Source organism: Solanum tuberosum, unplaced genomic scaffold (assembly GCF_000226075.1).
Source record: "Solanum tuberosum cultivar DM 1-3 516 R44 unplaced genomic scaffold, SolTub_3.0 scf00152, whole genome shotgun sequence".
In the NCBI taxonomy this organism is placed as follows: Eukaryota; Viridiplantae; Streptophyta; class Magnoliopsida; order Solanales; family Solanaceae; genus Solanum; species Solanum tuberosum.
In genome coordinates, this window is record NW_006239078.1 from 3,613 (window position 1) to 20,055 (window position 16,443).

At 28.4% G+C, this 16,443-nt stretch overlaps 3 protein-coding genes and 1 non-coding gene across 4 annotated transcripts in view; 3 read left to right on the forward strand and 1 right to left on the reverse strand.

The window, feature by feature from the left end:
- The first annotated feature begins 2,893 nt into the window (after nt 1-2,893).
- Nucleotides 2,894-5,891, forward strand: LOC102581654 (8-hydroxygeraniol dehydrogenase-like). Its single transcript, XM_015311226.1, has 5 exons — nt 2,894-3,035; nt 3,570-3,683; nt 3,842-4,346; nt 4,972-5,131; nt 5,598-5,891. Exons 1-5 carry the CDS (start codon nt 2,935-2,937, stop codon nt 5,810-5,812), a joined length of 1,095 nt encoding a protein of 364 aa, XP_015166712.1. The 5' UTR covers nt 2,894-2,934; the 3' UTR covers nt 5,813-5,891.
- A 1,305-nt stretch (nt 5,892-7,196) lies between these two features.
- Nucleotides 7,197-7,263, reverse strand: MIR6149 (microRNA MIR6149). Its single transcript, NR_130399.1, has one exon. It is a non-coding gene; the product is annotated as a microRNA MIR6149 (primary transcript).
- Nucleotides 7,264-9,284: 2,021 nt separating this feature from the next.
- On the forward strand, nt 9,285-13,446 carry LOC107061631 (8-hydroxygeraniol dehydrogenase-like). The gene is made up of 5 exons (XM_015311227.1): nt 9,285-9,417; nt 9,946-10,059; nt 11,316-11,826; nt 12,310-12,463; nt 13,030-13,446. The coding sequence occupies exons 1-5, from the start codon at nt 9,320-9,322 to the stop codon at nt 13,230-13,232; spliced, it is 1,080 nt and encodes a 359-aa protein (XP_015166713.1). The 5' UTR covers nt 9,285-9,319; the 3' UTR covers nt 13,233-13,446.
- A 1,533-nt stretch (nt 13,447-14,979) lies between these two features.
- The window catches only part of LOC102595339 (8-hydroxygeraniol dehydrogenase-like), a 4,408-nt gene continuing 2,944 nt past the window's right edge, over nt 14,980-16,443 (forward strand). The window contains exons 1-2 of the mRNA XM_006353082.2: nt 14,980-15,145; nt 16,075-16,188. Coding sequence (XP_006353144.1) covers nt 15,048-15,145; nt 16,075-16,188 — 212 coding nt within the window. The 5' untranslated portion in view covers nt 14,980-15,047. The remainder of the gene's footprint in view (nt 15,146-16,074; nt 16,189-16,443) is intronic.

The window sequence follows — 16,443 nt, forward strand, 5'->3', positions numbered from 1 at the left end:
GGAAGAAAAAAGCCACTTCTCAATAAATAAATAAAAAGGACATCATACTACCACCTCCTAAGATTATTTAATTTAATTAAAAAAAATTCTCAATACGTGAGCTACTAATTGCAAAATTTAATTTTTAAAAACCATTTTTTGTCAAAAAAAATAAAAAGGGCCTATATGTTGCCAATTAGTAAAAAGGGATGTCATTCTGTGCCATTTTTTCATGTTTAAGTACATTTGTAGCACTTCTATATAGTATATATATGATAATTTAATTAATTCCTAGTAAATGTAAACTGGGTTCTAAAAATTTCAAATTGAAGAAGAGTGACTTCCTAGTTATTTGCATGCATAAGTTGATTTGAATATCAACATTATTAAAAAAAAAAAAATCATGTACGTTATCCTTTAAAGTAAGCCACAATTTATGTACGAACCTGAAGCGATATAAGTATTATAATATATGAATTCTTAGAAATACAGTTAACTCATATGTGTCAAATCCTTTAAAAGTAATACTTTTTAAAGAATTTGTATGAGTGCACAATGTTTTTAAAAAGCTCAAACAATATTCATACATTATCGATTCAGGTGTGTATCGAAGTTTTTACCTACAAAAGCTATAAATCAAAAAGTTGTTGAGAGAAAGAAAAGAAAAAGTGAAGCAAAATGAATATGAGTGAGTTTATGTATGAGTCTTCAAAAAAAAGTTGCAAGGTATATATAAGATAAGATATATCCAAGGAGATGCCATATTTTATTTAATTAATTTAATTATCTAATAGATGAATAAAAATTAATTAAACACTTAATTAAAATTTAAGATATTTAATTAGACTAGAACTTCTTTCGAAAATCCAAATAGAATATTTTAATAAATTTCAGAGATTAACTAGGTATGAAACCTTTATAATTTATCCTTTCTAGAATGGCATGAGAAAGAAAAAGGTCAACATTACTTTGATAAAAAAAAATATTGAGTCAAATCAAAAAGGAAAAAGGAAAAGAAAAACAATTTAATTAAGGAGAATAAATGGAACGCCCACTTTAAAAATCGAGCATAATATCTTAATTAATATTAGGAGAACGCTACAAATTGAGCATAATATATAATTATTTTACTTGTATAATAAAATAATGTTTATATTTGTAGGCATATAAACATAAATATAATGTTTATTTTGTTTATATTTGGACAATATCTATTATGTAAAGCAATGTTTGTGTTTATATTGGACAATGTTTCCAAATAATTATAATTTCTAAATAATATATATATTGAACAATATTTTAATAAAACAATGATTGTTATTTTTATATTGGACATATTTTTTTTCAAGACTCGATCTCATATATCATCGCAAAAATGAAGAGAAGGTTTAATGTGGTTCTTCAAGATAAGATTAGTTAGGGTTGCTAATTGTTTTTTGAATTTTACACGATTCTTGAAAATTAAAAATTATTTGATAGGTCAGATCGAATCAACATTGATATCATTAATTAATTTACATAGTATTTTTGCTCTTGTTTGGAATCCCACGTCATCCTAGAGCATCAAATATTTCACAATAATGTTGCTTAAAATAATCACATTAAACAAGAAAAGGGAATATAAATCTTCTCTTGGTGATACACACACATGAGTCATTTTTTGAATAATTTGCTATTATACAATTATCACTTGCTTTATTTTACTATTAATAACTAGAGACAAACAAATCATTGAATAAAACAATTATATTACTCCTGTTTTAAATATAATCAATTTAATTTTGAGATTCCATTTCTTGAATTGGTACAAAGTTTGTCTTAGGATCATAGTAAGTAAGTGGAGTAATTTAATTCTACAATAACAATAGTATTATAATCAGTGTAATCTCACAAATAATTTTAAAAAAAAAAATTATAACAAAAAAGGGAAAAAGATAATTTAAGAATTGCTTCTTTAATTTGGTAGGCAGGTAATGAAATACTTCAAAAGTTCTTAAGCTTGTTTGTATTTTTTTTGTATTTTGATATTTGAAAAACGTCATATTTCAATTATGCACTTGAATGTATAATGAAATATTCTTATTAGACACTTTCTGATTGGAATTTTGAAAAAAAGATTTGCACATATTATTATGTTACGAAAATAAAATTATACATTTTAAATTATACTTCATATTAGCTAGTGAGATTTGTATACTCGAGCTCTAGTTCATTCGAGACGTCTGAAATCGCTGAACTACAATAATCTATTGAATCAAAATTATCCAAAATATATTATTTAATTACTTCAGGATCATTTTACACACTAGAGTTCAAATACTTAAATTAAATATTTAGATAAATTAGTTGTATTTGGTACATGTTTTTTTCTCTTTTGGCTTTTTTTGGTCCTTTAAAATTCAAAAATTATGGGGGCAGCATGGCAGACGACAATATTTTTTTTCTAGGCTATTCACGTGGTATTTGACAGCTGCATTCTGATTCGATTAAATTTGAATTTTCGTATTATAAGATTCACATCTAGTGATAAGCAAAAATAATTTTTAGAGATAATTAATTAATGATAATAATTTAATTGTTATTAAATATATCTTTTTAGATGCAATTAACATTCTTTGCAAATGTTCTTAGCCTATAGCGATATTGGATCCAATGACGTCAATTAACTAATATCGGTATCACTCCATATCTATTGCCACAAAAAGTTGTTTATGTTGTAGTGAATACTCCCAATAGTAATTTTTTTTACATTTTAAGAACTCAAACACGAAATCTTTAATTAGAACTGAATAAATCTCAATCATCTCACCAAAACATATGTCCAATATGCATCTAGCTTAGTTTTTTTTTATATATAAATATGGATACCAAATAGTAGCTACTTGATTACAAATCTTCATTTGTTTGGCTCTCTTCTATTTTTTTCTTAAAAACTTCACTTTTTTGAGGTGAAAAATGGCAAAATCATCCCATGAAATTGAGCACCCAATTAAGGCATTTGGATGGGCAGCTAGAGACACTTCTGGTGTTCTTTCTCCTTTCAACTTCTCAAGAAGGTATGATTTTATTTTTATAATTTTATTAGTTTCGATATTCATAGTATTTTATAATAGAAGAGTTTGTTAAATTATGAGAAATACATCTAGATCAGGTGAAATATACTTGAACACAGTATCTTTGACATGTCTCAAACTTTTAAGAATTCTCAACAAAATTTCATAATAAAGTATTTTTCATAAGATTTCCACCACTTAGTGCATCAAACTTTTTGTTTTCTTTTGACAAACTTAAAGAATTGTTCAAGGATCCATCATTACATTTAAGTTTTTAACCTTGTACATATGTATAAGTGATATAATTTAGGTGGGACTTTAATCCCTTTTTACTTAATAATGGTACGTGGTAATCGTACTCGATTTGCACGTATCTCGATTAATGTATTTATTTATGTTTTAATGTAAGTAATAATAATCCAACCTGTTTATGCGCATCTTAATTAATTTATACGTTAAGACATTGATTGTTTTACTCGCTTCGACATATGAGAAGAAATTATTTAATGTTTTTTATTTTTATTTTATTTGATGTAGGGCTACTGGGGAGAATGATGTACAATTCAAAGTGTTGTATTGTGGAATATGTCACTCAGATTTTCATATGCTCAAGAATGAATGGGATAATTCCAAGTACCCTATTGTGCCTGGGTAAATTAATTATTTGAAGAATATTTAAATTTTGGAAAATTAACTAGGGTAATTAAGAAAGGAAAATATTTTTATTAAATTTGTATTTTAGTTTTCTTGTATGGCTTGTGTAGATACTGAACCTCGATTATAACAACATCTTACGTGTGTTTTTACAGGCATGAGATCGTGGGAGTGGTAACCGAGGTCGGTAGCAAGGTTGAAAAAGTGAAAGTGGGGGACAATGTAGGTGTTGGAGTAATCGTAGGATCATGTCGAAAATGTGATAGTTGTACCAATGACCTCGAACAATATTGTTCTAGCAGTATTGGCACGTATAGTACAACTTACTATGACGGAACCACCACACACGGAGGCTACTCCGATCTCATGGTAGCCAACGAGCATTTCGTGCTCCGTTGGCCGGAGAATTTACCGATGGATGCTGCCCCATTGTTGTGTGCTGGTATCACAACATATAGCCCATTGAGATATTTTGGGCTTGATAAGCCTGGATTGAACATTGGTGTTGTGGGCCTTGGTGGGCTGGGCCATATGGCTGTGAAATTTGCAAAGGCTTTTGGATGCAATGTGACTGTTATTAGTACTTCTATTAATAAGAAGGATGAAGCAATTAAACATCTTGGTGCTAATTCATTCTTGATTAGTCATGATCAAGAACAAATCAGGTATTTTTTCTCACTGGTTTAGGAGCAAATTGTTTCCATTTACACGAATTTTCAATTTTATGAATCTTACCAAAATTTGGATTTCGGATACATGAGGCTTAATTAAAATTAAGTGAATTTGTTCCAGATATATTGTATCCAAATGGATTTGTATGTACCTGATCCTCGCGCTGCCTCTCGCCTATCTCCTCTCTCGCTCACCTCTCTCCCTATCTACCTGTATTTCAAAATGTATCTGGTATCCCATATACATGTATCTAGTGTGATTCGCATGTATCTGGGATACATAGACTATCTCGCTCGCCTTTTTCCTTCTCTTGCTCCCCTTTCTCCTTATTTCAGTGTATTTGGTATGGAATTATTAATTTGTGAGACAATATGTAATTATTTCAAACTATAGAGAGAATTAGTAAATATGATACGAATATTTGTGTAATTAGACAGGTTTTTGTTGAAACAATGTACATGTCGGGTCATAAGTCCTCTGACATGTTTGCTTACATTGAAACGGTATGTGAGCTAGGATTGATATAATATTCTCTTCGTTTTAATTTGTTTGTCTGATCACACATTATAATACAAGTTGTATTATTATTATTATTATTATTATTATTATTATTATGCAGGGTGCAACAAGCACATTGGATGGAATTATAGACACAGTTTCAGCAGAACATCCAATTGCTCCATTGCTCAATATATTAAAGCCTCATGGAAAGCTTGTAATGGTTGGTTTACCACCAAAGCCACTTGAGTTGCCAGCTTGGCCTTTGCTTATGGGTAACAGAAATAACTCGAACTTGTTAGTAAATTTCATGTCATTTAAACACTTGAACTATGGTCTATTTTGACTAAGCACATGATAAAGTGTTGTTATTATCAATTGCGTAGATAAGTATAACTACTAAAAATATGTCACTTCTTTTAATCATATGCACTAGCCTCAATAAGCTGTAAAACCTCAAGCTTATTCCAGTTGAGGCTAATGCATATAATTAAAGTATATAACATATTTTATGCAGTTAACTTATCTATGTGATAGGTCATGAGAACACGTATAAAAGCTTTTCTATAATTTAAGCTGAAAGTATCTAATATGAACACTTTATTATGTGTTACATGGCTCATTGAAATAGGTCGTAATCGAGTGCCTAAATAAAATTTACTAGAAAATTTAAATGATTGTCGATGTGTTCCGCTGATTTTTTCAATATTGTTCTAATAACATCTACTTAAATTTTTATAGGTAGGAAAATAATGGGAGGAAGCATCATTGGAGGAATGGAAGAGACCCAAGAAATGCTTGATTTTGCAGCAAAACATAATATTACACCTCAAGTTGAAGTTGTTTCACTGAATTATGTGAATATTACCATGGAACGCCTTTTGAAATTGGATGTCAAGTATCGATTCGTGCTCGGTATTGGGAAAACATCGAAAGCTGGGTGTAAGCTGATCTGAATATTAGCGTTATGAATTTAAAATAAAACAACAAATTATGGCCAAAATATAGATTTTTGGCCATTAGGGTGGGTTTCTTATCTGAAATTTTCACCCTTTTAAGTCTTTGTTATTTTGAATTTCTAATCTTCAAATTTGTTTTTATATCTCATTTTCGCAAATTTAAGGCTTCAATTATCCATTATATTTTATTTATATGTCTAAATTATCATTTTCCCCCAAATTTCATACCTCAACTATATATTGTTCTATTTATTTACCTGCCTAAAGTATGATCGCCTTTTTATTAGTTTCATACCTCAACTATCAATTGAGCATCAAAACACACGTCGATGCTAAGTTAAAATAGTTAATTCTTATTTATGTATTTTATTACCAGCTACTACACCCAAGCCCAAAACAAAGTTCAGTAATGGGCCAAAAGTCTAAATTTACTCCAAAATTGGGCCCAGGCAGTGCATATGTGATTGGCACCTTTTTAAACATAGCCATGTTTTTCAAAAACTATTTAAAGTTTAACCACTTTTTAATAAATTAAACAAAACTTAAATAAACACAATTCTTAACTTGTTACGGAAAACTTTAGACCTTAAGTTTAATGTTCCGAGCTTGAAGTTGGCCTCAAGGAAATATTATTGAGTTTGAATTTCAAATTCGACTATGAAGTTTGAAGAGCCAATTAATTTTAAAATTTTCATTATAAAGTTTGCAAAGACAATTTTAAATTATTTTTTTACTCTCTTCCCCTAAGTTAGGGTGGGGACTCTACAAAATATATTATTATTAATATTGTTGTTAAAACCTTGACTATGTTTTAAATTGTAATGCTACAAACAACTATTTATTCACTTCTTCCTCCCAATTGTTCTCAGTAAAGCAGAATCGAATATACGTATAACAAATGGTACATATTTACCTTTTTTCTATTAAGGGTCTGATTTTTTTTTAATAAAAATATCGTAAAACTTGATTTTTAATTCCAAAAATACCAAGTGATTTTCAAAAAAAAAATATCTCACCTATGAACCCAAATAATTAAAGACCACCCAACTAACATAACATTTTTTTGATAATCCATCATTAATTAAGATTAGCAATTAATATTTATTGTTTGACAATAAAATTTATCTGTCACTAATTATTTTTTTGAATGAATATCTCATAATTCAAAATAAAATCCGAACATAAAAACATCAAAAAAGAAATAAAAAAACGGTAGTTTAGAAAAATGAGAGTACTGTCAATTGAAATAGAGTGGATTTAAGACTCGATAATATGATCTAACGATTAATAAAACAAAAATACAAAAATTACAAAAGATTAAAATTCAAATCTCACCATTAAGAAATAGACCTGTATACATCATCCTTTAAAATATGTCATAGTTTGCATACAAACCTGAATCAACAAATATATATTAAAAAATATTTGACGATTCAGGTGTGTTGCAATCTTTGACATACAAAGGCTATCAAATAGCTGCAAAAAAAAAAAAACAATAGAATAAAAATGTGTATGAATTGATGTGAGGCTTCAAAAAGTTAGTAGTGTTTATATAGATATATTGGGTAATGTTAAAAGAAAATCTTGGCCGTTGAATTTATTCCCAATAAAATATTTGGAGGCTGTGTTTATATTACTTAGAAAACCCTAGTTATGTGTAATTTACATTTGTATCCCTTCAGAATCTACATATATATAGATATTGTTGTTTGCACCCATAAATTAATTCAAATATCAAATTATTCAAAAGAATATCATATACGTTATCCTTGAAGTATGTCATAGTTTTCATACGAACCTGAATCGACATATGTATTATATATGATTTATATATGTTATTCAGACTCATAAAAACAATGAACGCACAATATTTTTAAAAAGTCTGAACAATATTCATACATTGTCGATTCAGGTGCGTATCGAAGCTTTGACATACAAGGCTATAGATCAAAAAAGTATTTGAGAGTTGAAAAAAAAGTGAAGCAAAGTGAATATGAGTCTTCAAAAAAGTTGCTAGACATATATAAGATATATTGAAATTATTTCCTACTATAATAAGTTTGTTTGGAGGCTGTGTTTATAACATTTAGAAAACCCTAATTCTATGAAATTACATTATAGCCCTCTTAGATATTTATATTATGACATTATTAACCTTGATGTATTCATGTTGGGCATCTCATTATATTGTTGCACTCAATATATTATATGGCATAAGAAAGGGCTAATTAATTTCATTTGTATGACATAAGAAAGGGCTAATTATTTAATTAATTATACTGTCTGATTATTGTTGCTAAATGTTCACTAAAATTTCAATTGAAGGGCAATGGTTTCTACCTTTCCCATTTCATTGAAGCATGTAATAATCTCCTTGATCTTTATTGTTTTGTTACGTTTTTTTCTTGAGCCGGATCTATCGAAAAATAACCTTTCTATTTTTCAATGTAGAGGTACAATCTACATACACACTATTAGCTTCGGATCTCACTTATGATCGTGTTAGACTACTCTATGTTAAAAGTAGGTTCTCAATGCACGGATTTATAAATGAAAACTTTAATTGTGTTGTCTATGAGTGTCTGATATTTGTCGTCTACATAAGTATTTAAGTTCAGCTAGCTAATTAGAGTGATGTTTTTAACATAGTTAATAGTTTAGAGACGAAAGACCAAATTCAGATTTTTTTTTCATAAAATCACCTACCTTGTTTCCATAAGGCCTGCTTTTTTGTCTTTCTTTTCTGTTTTGAAACAAAAATGCTAAGGATAATAATTTCTTTTTTTCTTTTTTTCTCCAATCATGCTTTTATTTGTTTCAAAACAAAACTTTAACGTTTATTTTGAGGGATAAAGGATTATAACTTCGAGACCAAATTCAGGATTAGTTTGTCTCATGTTTGGTCGGATTTTTAAAAAGAGTTTTGAATTAGTAATTATATTATTTATTTTTACATTAAATGATTAACTAAAAATATATTTTCTTTTCCTTCATTTTATTTTACTTAGCGTTTATACTAAAAATAGATTATTACGTATTTTTTTACTTGTCTATTTTAATAAATTAAGAGAAATTCATTATTTTTCTCCCAGTACTACACCGTTATCATTACATAACTACATAAAATATAAGTTGCCAAATTTAAATTATCAAAACATAATTAATAAGGTTAATTTATGAAAAAGTAAACCCCTAACAATTTTTTTTTTTTTAAAACTATCAAGTCAATATAGATCAAATAAAACGAACAGAAGGAAAGAGTATATATATATATATATATATATATATTATTTTATCTCTTTTTGCACGTTTTTATCCTTTAGAGATTAGAAATTGAGAAATGAATGAACCAATCAACCAAAATCTAACGTTTTTTTTTTATAAATATGAATACCAAATGGGCATTTGGTTTTAATTTTATACACATTTTCTTCTGTTTCAACTTTTTGTTTTGGTTATTATATTTTTAGGTGAATTTTAATTAACTTTACTTTGGGGGAAAAAATGGCAAAATCCTATGAAATTGAGCACCCAATTAAGGCATTTGGATGGGCAGCTAGAGACACTTCTGGTGTTCTTTCTCCTTTCAATTTCTCAAGAAGGTATAGTTTCTTTCTGCTCAATATTCAATATTCATTTTAGGGTTCGAGAATTCGCGTGTTTCATATTCATTTTTAGTGGAGACACTATTAATAAAAAGAAAAAATCATTCTCAGAAACTTGAACTCGAGGGTTCTGATTAAGGACTATACAACCTATATTAATTAGTATATATATACCTTTCCTTTTTTAATATAGTGGTGTTTAGATCGATTTGTGTCTACATACTATGTACATTTTTAAAATTGTATATAGTAGTTGAAACGATTTTCACTATGAAGTTTATCATACATAAAACTTGACCTTAATTATATATATATTATTTTTTACATCAAAGAAGGTTCGGATGATCCCTTTCCGCTCCCTCTGGCTCCACCCATGATTATACATAATATTGAGTTTAACTCTAGTTTTGTTAAGATCATAGTGTTTTAAAATGCTCAATTTCTAATTTTTTTAATTATTATTATTATTATTTATTATTATTATTTTTTTATTTTTTTTTTTATTATTATTATTTGTGTGTGTAGGGCTACTGGGGAGAATGATGTACAATTCAAAGTGTTGTATTGTGGAATTTGTCACTCAGATCTTCATATGCTCAAGAATGAATGGGATAATTCCAAGTACCCTATTCTGCCTGGGTAAATTCATTATTTTCCATTCTAATTTCCTTCAATATACTTGCATAATATATGCAAAATTAACTAGTATTTTAGTATTCTTTTCTTAAATTTTACTATTATCTATTAATATGGTTGCTTTGTTTATTGCTGTTGTTATTTTTCTTTCAATTCTGTTATGATCGATTACACTTTTTCTAACCTCTCTATAGGGCTACACCAAAAAATAGGAATAAATTATGTATATATCTTATTTGTCACTGACCTTGCTTATAAAGTTACACCGAGTATGTTATCGTTGTTTGTGGAGAAAAAAGGAAAGAATAAAATTGCATAAATTCACTCACCTTGTTTCCTCTGGCCTGCTTGTTTGTCTTTCCTTTTTGGTTTGAAACAAAACTTTCAAGGAAATATATTTTGTTTTAGCTTAGACCAACTCATTTTTCTCCAATCACCTTTAATTTTTATTTTTTTTAGTGTGAGGGATAATTTCGATAATAAATTTGGGATTAACTTATTCTACATTTAATAGGAGTTTTTTTGGTTCTAGGATTAGTAATTTTGGAATTAAAATTTATGAGTTTCCAACAATCTTATTTTCTTTTTTCAAAAAAAAAAGAACAAAAGCTCAATGCATAGGCATATTCAAAATTTAAGGAGATATTAACCCTCATCAAGGAGGGCAAAAAAATGCTTAAGTAGGTTCTATCTCAATCGCTGGATCAAAAGCTTATCTTGTTAACGATTTCTAATATATATTTCTTTTATAAATATTATTAAAAAGTTGTAAAAATTCGCAATAAAATTCTGAATCCGTCATTATCTTAATGCTTATATCGGATATCAGATGAAAAATAAAATGGGCAACTCTTTGAAGACAAGTGCCAATGTAGGCCAAAATTTTACCACTATAACATCAACTCACAATGGAGGACTTTTACAGTGGATAGTATTATTATTGTTTGTACCAAACTATTAATAATTGCAGGTAACATGTTATGGTCCCAAACACTATATGTTGTAGTCATAAATTCACTTGTTTTTAGTACAATCTAACATGCATATGTTATAGTAATTATTTCATTTTTTTTTTTGCCTTTTCGTACGATTGCTTATTATTCTGTTGAAAATAATAATTTCTGATTAAGATTAAAAATCATTTCGAATTTCAATCTTGACATGTCTAGATTCTTTCTTTTATACAATTCTTGCACTTGTATAAAAATATTTAGATATCAAACCTCTGTTCAAACAATATCTTACGTGTATTTTTACAGGCACGAGATTGTGGGCGTGGTAACCGAGGTCGGTAGCAAGGTAGAAAAAGTGAAGGTGGGGGACAATGTAGGTGTTGGAGTACTCGTAGGATCATGTCAAAAATGTGATAGTTGTACCAATGACCTCGAACAATATTGTCCTAGCCACATTGGTACGTATAGTACAACTTATTCTGACGGAACCACCACATACGGAGGCTACTCCGATCTCATGGTGGCCAACGAGCATTTCGTGCTCCGTTGGCCGGAGAATTTACCGATGGAAGCTGCCCCATTGTTGTGTGCTGGTATCACAACATATAGCCCATTGAAATATTTTGGGCTTGATAAGGCTGGATTGAACATTGGAGTTGTGGGCCTTGGTGGGCTGGGCCATATGGCTGTAAAATTTGCAAAGGCTTTTGGATGCAATGTGACTGTTATTAGTACTACTATTAATAAGAAGGATGAAGCAATTAAACATCTTGGTGCTAATTCATTCTTGATTAGTCATGATCAAGAACAAATGCAGGTATTTTCTCTATGTTTATGCTTGAAAATTACAATTATTATACACTTATTAACTAGTTTGGCATCTCGATATCGACTATATATTTGCCATCTAAGAACTATAAGATGTATTAAGTTGGATGTCGTTCGCCTATTAAAACGGTATGAGTATACATGTCGTATTATAAATCCTCTAATGTTTGCTTGGATTAAGATGTGTCGGTCAATGTTCTCTTCGTTTTAATTTGTTTGTCTGATTTTAACTTGACACAAAATTTTAGAAAGTAAACAGATTTTTGAATTTGTGGTCTTAAACTAATGGCATGTCGAATTACTAAAATGTCCTTCAGTCTTGTGGTCTTAAATTAGCTAATGCTTGTCGAATTGTATTACTTATTTTACATAACTATATCGTGAATATGTGAGTATCGTATAGTGTACGAATTGACGATCATATATGTGGATATCAAATATCGTATGAGTTATTATTATTATTATTTTGCAGGGTGCAACAAGCACATTAGATGGAATTATAGACACAGTTTCAGCAGAACATCCAATTGCTCCATTGCTCAATATATTAAAGCCTCATGGAAAGCTTGTAATGGTTGGTGCACCACCAAAGCCACTTGAGTTGCCAGTTTTCCCTTTGCTTATGGGTAAAATAAATAAATAATCTTTACTGAATTTTCTTGGCGGAATACATCGATATCTCATGTTAATAAATTTTATTTAGACACTCGAGCGATTGTTTGTCTCAATTGAGTACCTAAATAGAAGATAAAGTGTTAATACTTGATATTAGACACTTTCAGCTCAAAAATTGGGAAGTCTCCTCGTGTGTTTTTACAACTGTCAGTTACGTAGATAAGTATAACCCTAAAAATATATCACTTTTGTTAATTATATGTATTAGCCTCAATAAGTCGTAAAACCTCAGACTTATTCCAACTTGAGGTTGATGTATATAATTAAAGGAGATGACCTTTTATATAGTTAACTTATTTACATGATAGGCCTTGAGAATACACGCAAAAGCTTTTCTAAAATTTGAATCGGTAATATGAACACTTTATCATCATGTATTCAGATGTTCAATTAAAATATGTCATAATTTGAATTCTACATAAAATTTATTAGAATGTTTAAGGGTTTATCAATGTATTCCGCCAATTTTCTTAATTCTCTTTTTATTTCTTTATAATTTGGATTCTTCAATATTCAGGTAGGAAAATAATGGGAGGAAGCATTATTGGAGGAATGAAAGAGACACAAGAAATGCTTGACTTTGCAGCAAAGCATAAAATTACACCTGAAGTTGAAGTTGTTTCAATGGATTATGTAAATATTGCTATGAAACGCCTTTCGAAATCAGATGTCAAGTATCGATTTGTGCTCGATGTTGGGAAAACATTGAAAGTTGACTAAATGTGCATGCAAACTGGTCTGAATACTATTGTTATGAATTTAAAATAAAACCGACATTTTATGGCCAAAATAGTAGATTTTTGGCCATTAGGGTGTTTTCACCCTTAAATATTTGTTATTTTGGATTCCTAATCTTCAAATTTGTTTTTATATATTTGAATTCAGTTGCATTTTGACCCATCAAGTTACGCTATTTTGACATGTTTGATCCAATAATTTGATATGGCATGTCCATTAGCCAATTTTTTTTTTTCATAATTCTCAATCTTTAAATTTGATTTTTCTCAAGATTTTGAATTCTAGTCTTTTAAAATTATCGATATCTAATTATTTTGTTTATATATATTAAATAAAAAATTGCGCTAAATTTATTGAATTATACGAACTCATACGGTAAAATGGTTTATGAAAAATCTTTTTATTTTTTTGTGTTTGATATGTAAATAAAAAATATTATTCTAAAAATGTTTATATATAATATAGAAAAATATTATGGAAGGTAATGATGTGAAATGGTGAGAATGACAAAGTCTACCGTGATAAAAATGAAGATAAGGTGTACTGAAAGCCGAAAGGTCGGCTGAAATAACATTATAATATTACTTATAAAACTTATTTCTTAATTCCACTAGAAGAAATTATATTCCTCGTTTTTAAAAAATATGCTCTCTTAAAAAATTGTTGTCCAAAAATTTAACTAATTCAACATTTTAAAAAAATAAAAAATATTTTCTTTCCTACCAAACAAATATTATGCAATTATATCTATCACATGCATCAAGAATTCAATATTATGCAATTATATCTAGCACATGCATCAAGATATGCACCCATAATTTGTCCATATCTTAATTGTATTAATTGGAAGTACTTTTTCGTAATAGTAGTGTCTGGTTAGTTTAGGTGTATTTTAATTAATAATCATTTTATTAAATATCTTTTCTAGATTAAATCGTGTGTTAAATCTTATGATTCCTCATCCACTTCATTGTCCAGTACTAAATCATATTCTCTGGTGCTATTAATTATTTTAGTTAAATAAAAATATATTTTAATTAATGACGGTTAAGTGATAAAAATATACATAAAAGATCATGTGATGCATTTATTTTGTTAATGTAGTAAAAATTAGTTGTTAGATTTAAAAAAACAGTCTAACAAGAACCAAAATTGATTGCAAATAATTGTCTTTATATTAACTTTCATCAAACTTGGTAGTTGCACCATTATGACAATCATTTACTACATTTCTCTAACTTTACAACTACTTTTACCCTCAAAAATACCTATTCATTAGGCCTCATATCCACATATCCTTCTATCTCAAATTATCTATCGTGGTTATTTAAAAAAAAAAAAAATCAAATTATTTGTCTTTTCAAAACTTTAAAACTTTTCTTTAATTTTATCCTTAGTATTATTATTCTTGAAAACTGCAAATACTGATGACACGTTATAAATAGAAAAAAATACTTAATGAAGAAAGATTATATCTCAAGATCAGATAAATAAGCACAAAATAATCAAAAACTCCTTCTAACTAAATTTTTTTTTTAAGGATAATGTGAGAAAAAAAAAAAAAAACACGACAAATAATTCGAGACGGATAATAAAAATTTGCCTTTGCCTCAACTCCATTAAATATTTTTTTTGAAACAAGTAAAAATAGCAATAAAAGCAAAAACCTTATCAAACTAGTATAAATATTGGCTTTCCCTTTGAGTTTCCTCAGTCTCATCTAGGCATTCATAGTTTTAATATTTTATATATCTAGCTATTTTCTTTGGGTTATATTTTTTTATTTATTTTGTTGAAATGGCAAAATCCCCAGAAGAAGAACATCCAATTAAGGCTTTTGGATGGGCAGCTAGAGATACTTCTGGTGTTCTTACTCCTTTCAACTTCTCAAGAAGGTACTCATTATGTTATTACAAGTCCAAATTATAGTTCTATATGTATAAAAAAAAAATCAAAATTTTAAGTTATATAAATTGACAGTGCAAAATTATTATTTTTGTTATAAATTATATAATGTAGTTTAACTTATCATAGTATGTTAGTTATCATTCTTATATGACTACAAATTAATGGTTCTCATATGACATATATCTTATATAATTAATCTAATTGTGTAAATATTTTCTTTTGCATTGAATTTAGTACATCCCTCCTTTGAAGGGAAGTCTTTGAGCAACTGTAAAATTGTCTCTATGTGATCTATAGGTTGATCACAAGTTCGAACTATGGAATCATGACTATTAGAAACATAGGCTTTTCTCATTGCGAATCAATGAGAAAATTGTGTTATAAAACATGATTTTCTCATCTATTTATCACCGAACCAGCTCACTAGCTAGGAAAATGCATTATGAAAAACAGATTCATTCTTACTGAAATACTGAAAGCTTCCTAATTTTTTCGTGTAAAAACACTATTAATTTTTCTTTTCTCACCAATTCAATCAAAATAATTGTGGCACTACAACAAAAAATAACTTTTAGCGGCAATAAATAGACACATTAATAAAGAGTGCTAAAGTTTTTACCGGCATTAGTTAAGTGCCACTAGATCTGATGTCGTTTAAGGCTTTAGGAACATATACAAAGAGTGTTAATTGCCGCTAAAAGTACATATTTAGCGGCAATTAAGATATTGTCATTATTTAATTGCCGATGAATATAATTTTTGATGTAGTGTGGGAATAGGCACGGAATGTTTTTTAGGTGGAAATTTTTAATGGAAAAATAGTGATTTTTAGTAGTGCAATCCTTTTCTGATCTGTGTGAACACGAGATGCTTTGTGTACTATTTAGAAAAATGATTTAATGTATGTATGGTGCAGGGCTACTGGGGAGAAAGATGTGCAATTCAAGATCTTGTATTGTGGAGTTTGCCACACAGATCTTCACTTTCTCAAGAATGAATGGGGAGTCACCAGATATCCTGTTGTACCTGGGTAACAAGTTCACTTTATCTAATAAATACTCATTAAGATTTAATTAGTAATTTTTGTACTTTTAATCTGTCGTAGCAGCTAACTTATCTTAATTTATACTTCCATTTTATTCTTAGTAAATTATTTTTGAAGACTACAAATACCTTAATTGATGAAGATGATGCATAACTAGAGTAAATATTCAATGAAGAGTGATTTTATCGATCTTAAAATATATATATATATATATATATATATATATATATATATATAAAT